Source organism: Mesocricetus auratus, unplaced genomic scaffold (genome assembly GCF_017639785.1).
Source record: "Mesocricetus auratus isolate SY011 unplaced genomic scaffold, BCM_Maur_2.0 Super-Scaffold_100020, whole genome shotgun sequence".
NCBI lineage: Eukaryota > Metazoa > Chordata > Mammalia > Rodentia > Cricetidae > Mesocricetus > Mesocricetus auratus.
The window spans coordinates 24,535,851-24,548,046 of NW_024429201.1; the positions used below are offsets into that span (position 1 = coordinate 24,535,851).

The 12,196-nt window shown below is 37.1% G+C and overlaps 1 protein-coding gene across 3 annotated transcripts in view; it reads right to left on the reverse strand.

Moving 5' to 3' along the window:
- The window catches only part of Ap3b1 (adaptor related protein complex 3 subunit beta 1), a 194,720-nt gene that overhangs the window by 134,690 nt on the left and 47,834 nt on the right, over positions 1–12,196 (reverse strand). For all 3 annotated transcript variants that reach the window (XR_005869832.1, XM_005065647.4, XM_040728840.1), the window contains exon 7: positions 8,414–8,596. Coding sequence is in view for 2 of the 3 variants with exons in the window: in XM_005065647.4 (XP_005065704.1) it covers positions 8,414–8,596 (183 nt within the window). In the remaining variant the exon portion in view is untranslated. The remainder of the gene's footprint in view (positions 1–8,413; positions 8,597–12,196) is intronic.

The window sequence follows — 12,196 nt, forward strand, 5'->3', positions numbered from 1 at the left end:
CTGATGGCTGAGAGGCCAGCATGGGACTGATCCAGACCCCCTAAATTTGGGTGTCAGTGAGGAGGCCTTGGCAATCTATGGGGCTTCAGGTAGTAGATCAGTATTTATCCCTGGCGTACGAATGAACTTTGGGAGTCCATTCCACATGGAGGGATGCTCTCTCAGCCTGGACACATAGGGGAGGGCCTAGGCCCAGCCCATGATGATATGACAGACTTTGGAAATCCCCCAAAGACTGGGTGGGGGGTTGGGGAGGTTGGTGGGTGGTGGGGGAGGGAAGGAGAGGGAGAGGGAACTGGGATTGATATGTGAAACAAGCTTGTTTCTAATTCAAATTTTAAAAAAAAAACCTTCCTCAATAATAAAAATCAAAGCCAGACAGTGGTGGCTTTTATCCCAGCACTCTGAAGATCAGTCTGATCTACAAATAGAGTTCCAGGACAGCAAGAACTGTTACACAGAAAAACCCTGCCTCAAAAGACTAAAATAAATAATAAAATTTAAAAACCAGAATACAGATACTCGCAGATGAACAAAATTTAAGAATTCACTGCTATCAGGAAATAGTAAAAAGAAAAATGTGCGTTATTTGGGCACTTTTAAAGTAATTACAAGCAGCTGGGTGGTGGTACATGCCAGCACTCAGGACGCAGAGGCAGGCAGATCTCTGCGAGTGCCAGGCCAGCCTGGTTTACACAGTGAGTTCCAAGACAGAAACCCTGTCTTGAAAAACAAAACATAAACAAAAAAAGTAATTACAACCACATAATGACACATAAAGAACATAAAGGAAGTTGAGCCTTATACTGTTATTAGACTTAAACAAAACATAGCACAGGTGTAGGGAGCAGGAAACTGGAGGGGGTGGGGATGCAGTCAAGAACAAGAGTATGAAACTGTCACTATTAAATCAAAGATTTTAAAGACAAGCACATGTTACCTGAAGGAGACTAACAACACTTAAAAAAAAGGACTCTTCTAAGGCTCAAACATTCAGTCAGAACGCACAATAAACAAAAGACTAGGTAGTCCTGACGTTGAATAGCCCATAACCAAGGAGAAGAGAGGCCTTACTCCCTATCAGCCCTAGATCCATAGGGCACAGGAAACCGTGTACTAAGCCCGTGTCACAGTAGTGTGTTAATGCACAAACTGAGTTAACGTATATTGTGAAAACCATATTCTACGACAAATCCTCAGTATTTTATCTTTAATGACTTTACAGAACAGCAAAATCTACTAATAGTCCACTGGTAAGAAAAAACAAAATATTTTTAATAACCTGTTGAAAAGAACCATACATATACAATATATATACATACATATGTTCATATATATATATAATTTGCATTTTTGAGTTATTTTCTAACAACTCTAGAAAAATATATGTACTAAAAACACTTTAAGAAAAACTCCAACCTTAGGATGTCCTTAGGCCTATCTAAGGTTCTGTAAGTTCAAGTACAGAAATACAGAGACAGACAAAAGTAAATTAATCACTCCAGCTACCCAAATGACATGGATAAATGCTGCAAGAACTGCACCACCTGGCTTCATGTTTAAAGAGATATGGGGAATATTTGCTTCTACAGTTTGATAATTGCTAAATCTTCTATTTCCTAGCAATTTTAACAGAACTGGTTCTATAAATGAAAGGCATTCCTGTTTCATTCAATGTCATCTCATCGCGAATGCCAGAACAGGGCTCGGCTTTCTTGGCTTTTGTTTGTGTGTGGTTTTTATTGCATTTTATTTTTAAATAATTCTTAAATGAAGATTTGTGTGATCTGAAGAGAAACTAGAGTATTAAATCACTTGTAAAGATTCACTTTGTTTTATATTTATTTTCAATATAAATGAATTTATTTTCAAATCCATTATTCTTATAAAAGCAACTTTATATAAGAAATTTACATGCTGTCCCATAACAGGCTTCAATGATAAAGAAAATACTTAAATAATGCCATATCCTTGAAAATTATACAAACTTGACCTAGAATGGAAAACCAACCAACATAGAATGCAAAGAGTAAGGTAAATTTAAGAAAATAAAAATGCAAATACACATTTTAGTAGTCTCTTGAATTTATTAACCTAAAAGGTTTAATTTCCATTTTCCTGCATCAGCTTTATTTATAAAATGTCGTGCCCTATAAATATGCTGTTATTTTCTATAGTCAAGCACCCTCTTAACAAATCTTCTCATTAATATGTAAATTTAAAGTCAATCGGTCTTCTCTCTGACAGCCCCATGAATTCCTAGCACAGTGTATAATCGGCTTTGACTTGGCATCCACTATTTATCATCAAAGATGTCAGTTAGAAAAATTATGGAAAATGCATTGCAATTGATATGACTGCAATCTACTTTGTCAACACTTAATTGTTCCTCAAATCGTACATTTACATATAAACAGCCTAAATACTGATCTATAATGATGCAAATAAACTAAATTAAAAATCTCTTCTGGCCTCGAAGAAACTTATTTGTATATGATGTGTTCATTTGAGAAGTGACTGACGAAAGTATGTCCATCAGCTCATCTCGAAAACTATTTCTATTCCTAAAAGCTAACAATTTACTACCCTTCAAGAATACTGACATAAACAGAGGGCTTTGAAAATAGCTAAGTGGGTAACAGCACTTGCAGTACAAACATGAAGACCTGAGTTTGAATCTTCCGCACCCATGTAAAAGGCCTGTGGGAGGATCTTATATGCCTGCTTGCTGCCAGCCTAATTCCAGGTTCAGTGAGAGATCCTACCTCAGTGGAAGAGGTGGTGACAGGACAGGAAGAGGACCCTGAAGTATTTGTTTCTGGCCTACACATGCACCATGTGCATGCACACACTCAAATTCAAAAAAATTGGGATTTTTCTCTTTGGAAGGCATCTAATTGAGCACCATAGACTAGGGGCTCTGAGACTAGCTTTGACAGGAAACCAATAAGCAAACACAAACCATGTTAAAGTCAATAGGTAATGTAATATAAAGAAAAACTGATGGCCCTAAATATCAGATAACTGTTTCTGGGTCTACCTTTTCTAGACAGTATACTTAGGTATCTGTATGCCTCAGTATCTTTAGCTGTAAACTGATATGAAAATTCTGACTTCCAATATGGTGGTTTGAATGAGACTGGGCCCCACAGCACATACAATTGTGAGTCCCAGTTGGTGGAACTGTTTGGAAAGCATTAGGAGGCGTGCCCAAGTTGGAGCAGGTGTGTCACTGGTGATGAGCTTTGAGGTTACAAAAAGCCATGCCATTCTCTCGGTGCTCTCTGACTCATGCTTGTGTCTCAAGATGTGAACTCTCAGCTGCTACTCCAGCACAAGCCTGCCTGTTGCTATGCTCCTGGCTACAGTGGCCATGGACTCTAATATTCGGGAATTGTTAGCCCACAATAAACTCTTTCTTCTGTAAGTTGCCTTGGTCAGGGTCTGTTCACTGCCTACTACCAACTTCTGTCTTAGTTACCTTTCTCTGTTGTAGTAAGATACTATGACCAGGGCAACCTAGCCACTACACAAGAAAGTACAGCAAAATGATTAATTAGAATATTATTTTCACATTTTCTCTTAGCACACAAAAGAGAAACCGAAATCTCCGTTATAACTTCTAAATTGATAAGTTAATTTGGTGACACTGTTTTCCCACTGGCATATTCTTGCTTCAAGGTAAAATACCCTTGCGTTATAGAACTGTTATATTTATACAGCATTCATGGGAGTGATTTCTACCTATGGATGAAAGGGAATGAAGTGCTCAAACACAGCAGTTTTTCTCCACTGATCATGAAGACCAGTCACTACTCAGTCCTCATTGGAAGTGCTGCTCCACTCTCATTCTACCCTGTGATAACCTTAGTTATTACAAAAATGGAAAGCAGATACAGAGCTGCAAACGTCTCAGTTTCTTTCAACTGTGGCTCAACTGTCTTGTCTTTATGAGCTTCTGTCTTACAACTTACTATCCTTTTTATTTTCAGTTATGTGTGTGGGTATACACCTGTGTAGAGATACAGGAACATGAGTACAGGTGCCTGCACTGGATTCCCTTGGAAATGGAACTCCAGGCAGTTGTCAGCCACCAAATGTGCTAGGAATAGATCCTCTTTGAGAACAGCGTACTTAACCACTGAGCCATCTCTCCAGCTCCCAGTCTAACAACTTGTAAACTAAATCAACCATAGGCAGTCCTAAAAACATGACAGCAACATGAAGTCAGAAGGTCTCCAAGAAAACAAATACCTGAGCTTCTCAGTCTTAGGCATCTGCAGCAATCAGTACCAAGACAGATTCAAGCAGGTTAAAGAAGGGAGTGTGGTGTGGACATCCAAGTGTTGACACATTCAAAGAGTATAGTTTTGTACAGAGAGTCTCATTATGATTGTTAGTTCTGAAACTACAGCAAGAACAGACTACATCTTGCTCTCCCAAAGGTTATTTATAACCTATTAAGAAAACAGACACAATCCTAATATTCTGAGTATGTTGGGTTAAACAAAATGCTCAAATAGAACTTAAAGACTCATTTTTTCATAGATTGAGGCAAATTGACAGCATCTTACATTAATCAGTAAAGTTAAATGTTTATCCATAGTAAAATTGTAACTCCTAGCATAATTGAAACTAAATAGTTGGTGGTAACACCAACTGCCTCTTAAGGATCAACCAAGACGTTAGTATAAAGAAAACATTTTTTTATTTTACATTACAAGTACTTCTATACCTTGAAAAAAGGGGAATATGATTTCAACTAACGAAAATTTACAAACTATCAAAATGATTTCTTTCTTTCCTTTAAGCCAGTGTATTTTGTCTCAAAGGAAATCATAAGCAAGGTACAGTGAAAGGGAAGTTGGACACCTGCTCTGCCAAACCCTCAGCTGTAACACCCTGCTCCTCACTCACACACTGTATCCAACACACTCCTCACTCACACACACTCATCCAACACACTCCTCACTCACACACACTCATCCAACACACTCCTCACTCACACACACTCATCCAACACACTCCTCATTCACATACACTCATCCAACACACTCCTCACTCACACACTCTGTCCAACACACTCCTCACTCACACACTCTGTCCAACACACTCCTCACTCACACACTGTATCCAACACACTCCTCACTCACACTCTATCCAACACACTCCTCACTCACACACACTCATCCAACACACTCCTCACTCACACACACTCATCCAACACACTCCTCACTCACATACACTCATCCAACACACTCCTCACTCACATACACTCATCCAACACACTCCTCACTCACACACTCTGTCCAACACACTCCTCACTCACACACACTCATCCAACACACTCCTCACTCACACACACTCATCCAACACACTCCTCACTCACATACTCTGTCCAACACACTCCTCACTCACACACTCTGTCCAACACACTCCTCACTCACACACTCTGTCCAACACACTCCTCACTCACACACTCTGTCCAAAACACTCCTCACTCACACACTCATCCAACACACTCCTCACTCACACACTCTGTCCAACACACTCCTCACTCACACACTCTGTCCAACACACTCCTCACTCACACACTCTGTCCAACACACTCCTCACTCACACACTCTATCCAACACACTCCTCACTCACACTCTCTATCCAACACACTCCTCACTCACACACTCTCTGTCCAACACACTCCTCACTCACATACACTCATCCAACACACTCCTCACTCACACACACTCATCCAACACACTCCTCACTCACACACACTCATCCAACACACTCCTCACTCACACACTCTATCCAACGCACTCCTCACTCACATACTCTGTCCAACACACTCCTCACTCACACACTCTATCCAATGCACTCCTCACTCACACACTCTATCCAACGCACTCCTCACTCACACTCTCTATCCAACACACTCCTCACTCACACACTCTCTGTCCAACACACTCCTCACTCACACACACTCATCCAACACACTCCTCACTCACACACTCTATCCAACACACTCCTCACTCACACACTCTATCCAACACACTCCTCACTCACACACTCTATCCAACGCACTACTCCGGCCCACACTCTGCCCATGTGGATGCCACACACCCCAAGCACCCACACACAATCCCCTGCAATGCTGCAGCAATGCAGGGCTGAGCTGCACATGTGAAAAGCACTGCATCAGTCTGGAAACCACAGGGTCTATGAGGATGCCATGGTGACAGATGAGTGACAAACAACACAGTCCAATTCTAATAATGCTTGAACAGTGACCAGATTTCCTTCTCATGGGAACTATCATTCACAGAACTAACATGCAAAAACACAAGAAAAAATGCAGTCCCTTCCTATCCAATTATGTAACAAAAGCAGAAGTATACATGTCAAGGTAGAATTCAACATTTCTTTTGAATATGGTTTCATTCATTTCATCCAAAATAAGATGAAATAAAACTCAAAGAGTGAAAGATAAACCACAAAACCCTTGTTTTAATACTTGTTACACATTTTTAGAAAATTCTCCTATACTCAAATCCAATTTCTATCCACTAACAGGACAAAAGATCACTTGTATACAAGTGCTACAATGAATAAAATATGAAAACAAAATAAAAATTCCAGGTGGTAACAGTGGTTAAAAATCCACCATGAACTCCGTGCTTACACACAGGGAGAAAAATGCCCAAACAGCTCCCGAGTAGCAGAGGCTGGCTGAACAAACAAACACCACGACTGCTGATTAGCATCCAATGGCTGAGGGATTGTCATCATGCACACAATATTTCATTTACTAAAACAGTCTCAAACCGAACTCTGTCAATAACAAATCCAAATAATTTTGTAAGACAGAAGTGTAGACTAATAGCAAAAGTTCTTTGATCATAATCATAAATACATTGGTTTTTTATTTTGTTTTTTACGTATTATAAAAAATGTAACCATTTTACTTACAAAAAAGAAAAATGTAAAACTTCAAAGCATAGAAGGGCTTGGAGGATACAGTTCAGTGGTAAACTCATCTTCCACATGTGCAAACCCAAGGTTCAATATACAATGCTCCCCAAAGCAATCACAAAGAAAGAAAAGGCAAAATTGAGATGTAGCATTCAAGGAGATAAAGACACATAAAAATGTTTTAAATCTTTTTAATACTAAGACACAAATCAAGGCAGAAAAAAATTTATTAAATGTTTTACAATTGCTTGTAAGCTTGATACTTCATTTTAAAATCTATTATGAGAATGTTCCCACTTTATGGAATTTCACTAACATTTTTCTCTCACATTAATATCATTTTTAATTAAATAAAGCAAGATGTTCTAAACGTTATATAGTTAGTTGGGTAGAGCTCACAACTGATTTTTCAAGTTGGAGAACTGGCTCATTGATTAAGAGTGCCTGCACCTATACAGGGTATCTCACCTGTAACTTCAACTCCTGGGGATCCACACCCTCTCCTGACCTATTCAATGACCACACACACAGACACAAACACAAACACAGACACACAGACACACATGCTCACTGTAAAAGCACACATGCATGAGCACATATTTTTGCACATTCACATGCAAACTTGCAAGCACATTGCAAAAACACACATGTATGCACACATACACATACACTGCACAAGCACTCAAGCACACATTCATGAATATACATGTTCACATATGCACACATACACAGAAATATAAAATATTACATTAAAAATAAGATGTCAAAAGATGAATGTGCTGTTATAGTGCTGCTTAGGATGTCCTTATATAATTTTAAAATTTACATGTGATTCTGCATAGAAACAGTGAGTGAGCTCTATTACAAACTATGCAATACAACTAAAATTTCTAAGTTTCCTTGTAAAGAATATGATAAATTTCTAATGCAAATCTGCCAAATAAAATAAATTAATTCCATAGTATATTTAACTACTGACTTCACACACTTTAAGTAAAAATGAAAGAAAATATATTTTAGAAGTATAAAGTTGGAGGAAAGAAATTTAAGAGATACGCAGTATTTTACATAGAAACTCTAGAAATCAGTCACTCCAAGTGTAAAATCATAGTACAGTCACATTACTTACTTTAGCAAATTGGTCCATAAGATAAATGGGGCTCAAAAATGTAAAATCAACTACAAATAATAAAAACCCAGGGCTTCATAGCATCATGTGAGTCTTGTGTCCTAACAGGGATCTTTTGCCAGGTAGTACAGGAAAGGTGATAAAGTCCACCTTTTAAATGGGAATCAGCCGTGTCAAAACAACTGCCAACCAGCAAAAGTAGTTCTCACCTCAATGCAGACTTCTAGTGCTTCACCACTCTTCCCTGGTTGCACAGTCTGTAAAAGTTAATCTACTCCCTTGGTACACTTGCTAAGAAGGCCAATCAGCACTCACCTCTCTCCAAGGACTGACAAACTGTGTCCGAGCGTATCGAGTCAGCATGTGGATTATGACAACCTGCCCCCACTCTTCCACATCTACCAGTAGGTTACAAAGCTTGCGGTAATTCCTGTGGATCAGATCGATTCTATCTGGGCACACTTCCTCAAAAGCCATCACCACACTGCCAGCCACCAGCTGAGAAGAAAGAAATAGTAACTCATTAAAATGTACTCTCTGCCCATCCAAGATCCTACTCAGGTATTCCAGTAGCATAGTCATATTACAACAATACTATTGAAAGTTTTTGTCATCCAGTTAAAATGAGTAATACAAAAGTACCCTTTTCTTGAAGAATACCATTAAGACCTATAAGTGGTATGGAGAACGAATCTTCTGAAGAGAGATAAATCCAGATTATTCTATTCAGTTAAATTCTAGTAATTGTTTGTATATGTGTGAACTATTAATAATTCAGTTTGAGGGGTTTTGGGGTTTGGTTTTATTGTTGTTTGGTTTTTGGAAACAGGATTCCTCTGTGTGACAGCTCTGGCTGTCCTGGAACTCGCTCTGTAGAGCTGGTCTACAGCACACAGAGATCCTCCTGCCTCTGCCTGTCAAGGGCTGGAATTAAAGGTGTGTGCCACCACTGTCCACACTGAAATTTAAAGATGCTTTCTTTGTCTGTAACAACATTCAGAAAGAGATTCGAGACAATAACAAATTCCACTGCCAGTGTACAGTGAAAATAGCAGTGATTCAACAATGGCTTTACTTTAGAAAGTACACAAAGAACTCAGCGTTTCATGAAAAAACATTTCCAAATCTCACACATTTTAGTTCATTTGTTTTTACCAACATAATGTATTTTCAAAGAAAATACAGTGACTGAAATGTTAGTATATCGTGCCTAAAAATCAGAATAATGTATTGCCAGAAGGGTTCAGTTACCCCAGAACAATTAATGAAATCACAAATGTTGACTTTTAAATTGTCATGCTCTTACAAATCTTGGGTGAAACTAAGATTTCTTCAGTATAAAAGTACAGGGCAAGCAGAATATCTAATATACAAATTCTTCTATATGTGTACCATATATATGTGCAGTTAGCCAACAGTGTGATATGTTTTTGAAAAAACAAATTAATATCATATTCTTTATAAACACTAGGGATTTTCCTTTTAGAATCTAAAATTTCCCCAATGACTAAAAATAAACAATTAAATAGAAGTATAACTTATTGAAATGGTACTTTTTGAAAATTATTAGCTACAATGATATTCATATTTTGAGTGTTTGTCCCTCTACTTGGTTACCATTTAGTTTATTAATATGCAACCAACAACACAATTGAATGAAAACAGCTCAGAATATAGGCTTGCTATTATGCTAAACAAGTTTCAAGTCCTGTGGGGATTTTATGAATTACCAATCAGCATAAACGTGAAGCCGCATTTATTGACTCCAGTCCTACCCATGTACTGGTGCCTGCTGGTCCCAGCATGTATTCACCTCAATCGAAAAAGCAAAGAATTGATTATTTGTGTGAGCTAAATAAAAATGTATTATACATCTAATTTCCTATTTGCTACTGATATGGAAAGCAAGTTAAATGCATGTTTTCAACTCCACATTTTGATAGCTTCTGCATTAATTACTCTTCAAATATATTTAGAGCAACTTACAATCTATGATTATGAGATTAAAAGTAATAATTTTAAAAATGTCTTAAGATAACCAAGTTGAGAATATCAAACTATAGAATAAATTACTACTTATGAGTTACAAACATATATATATATATATATATACAAATGAACAATTACTGTCATTATTATAAATAATAACTGGTAAAAATGTTAAACTAAAAACTGAGATATTTCTTAGACTAATCTATGAAACCAAACTCATTAAGTTTGTAAATAATTTTCATTTTTTAAATGCTATATAAAATCAAGGGTTTTATTAAACCCAGAAAGTATTTTATTCCAATGATTGGACATCAAATAATGAAATGGAAAATCAGCTACTGCAGGGTATTAAATTTATCAAGTCGCAACAACAAGCTCGCAACTGTAGGGCACTAAAACATCCTAAAGCACCCAAGATACCCCAGGAAGGGAAGAAAATAATCATTTAAGTACAAACAAGGCTAGACGAAACACTAAAAATAAGATGTAAAAAGAGCATCGTCACTAAATAACACTGGCTTTTAGATGCTCACTTCACTGTATGGTTTATTTGTTTGCTTGTTTTAAACAATCTGAGCTTTTGATAAACACCAGCAGAAGAATTGATCATTTGGGTCTATTAAATGTTCAATATCCATAAAACATTCAGAATTAAAATAAAATGATCTAATCAGATTTCAAAACCAAAAATATTGGTTTCCAAAAAGCAAACAGTTAATTTCCATTTCACTGTGTCAATAGTAGCTCTTAACACAGTGGGAATAAATCACTCCGACAAAATTGCAATGAGTTCATCAGATCCAAACACAGCTTTCCATTTATGTATTTTTTATATTAAAGAAATAAACGTGGTTCATTTATCTCCCCTTGGTTGCCACGTTTTTCTGTGCTGTTGCTATGAACTTCAGCCATTAGCTGTGCTCCAAGGTAAACTACATGAACCATCAACAAAAGTGACATCCCATCTATGGAGTTCATATTTTCTTCAGATTATCTATGCTAGTTGACAAGCTGGTAATGAAAAAAATCACACTAAGCAAATGGTTCCTCTAATAACAATAAATTTTCTATAAAATTATGAAGGGTACAAAACGTTTCCTTGCATCTATTTTGTCATGAATTCTAATTAACGTTACAAAAATCTGAGTGCTGGGTCATCACAAGAAGTGCATCACAGTTTGATTGATAAGATAGTGTAAGTTAGCCAGTGCCGCCAAGATTTTCTTCCCTTAAATTAATGGCCATCCAACCTGTTCTAATCATACAGCCCAAATGATATTCCCTTCTTATTTCAATTTTCTTGAGGCATGGAAAATAGGAAAGATCAGTCATTTATCTTCTAATAGCTGGATAATAGATCTATCACAATAAAACATCTGCACAAACTCGGGGGTGGGCTTTCATCTTTTCCCCAGAACAACCAGGCTTTTGCCAGCATTAAATCAATAACTTAGAAAATGGTATCTTACCCCTACAATTTAGCTGTGAATGAGTATTACCTGTATCTAACAGCTGCCTGTATCTAAAATTAAGGAAACTTTGGTCATCAAAAGTATATAAACAACTCAGCTTTTCAGGAAGCATTAATTTATCTTCCTGAGAAATTTAAATGCAATTGATAGGATTTCTTTGAAATTAACTTGAAACAAAAAAACAAACAAAACAAAACCACAAGAAATAAGTACTACCCCACCTTTGAGGCATTCTAAATATCTAGTTCCATGTTTTCAATGCTCAACAAAGATGAATTTCTACATTTCAAAGAAAAATAAACAAGTGTTAAAGACTTAAGAATACATTTATAATGGAACATCTGGAAGGTTTACAGTAAAAGTATATTGTGCTAAACACACAAAGCAGATGAAAGTGATGTGAACCCAGAAAGATATAAAAAAAACTTACAGTAACAAATACTGTAACCACTGACTGGAGATGACAAATATATAGGAAAAATGTTCTCTTCTAATTCCATTTACTGTACATGTAACCTTCCTAAATGTCTTTATAAACACAAGACACCTTCAAGCACTACCATGCTTGTCTGCCTGTTACTAGAATTGTGTGCCTGAATCCAAAGTGAATGCTCTTTAGGGAAAAACTACACAC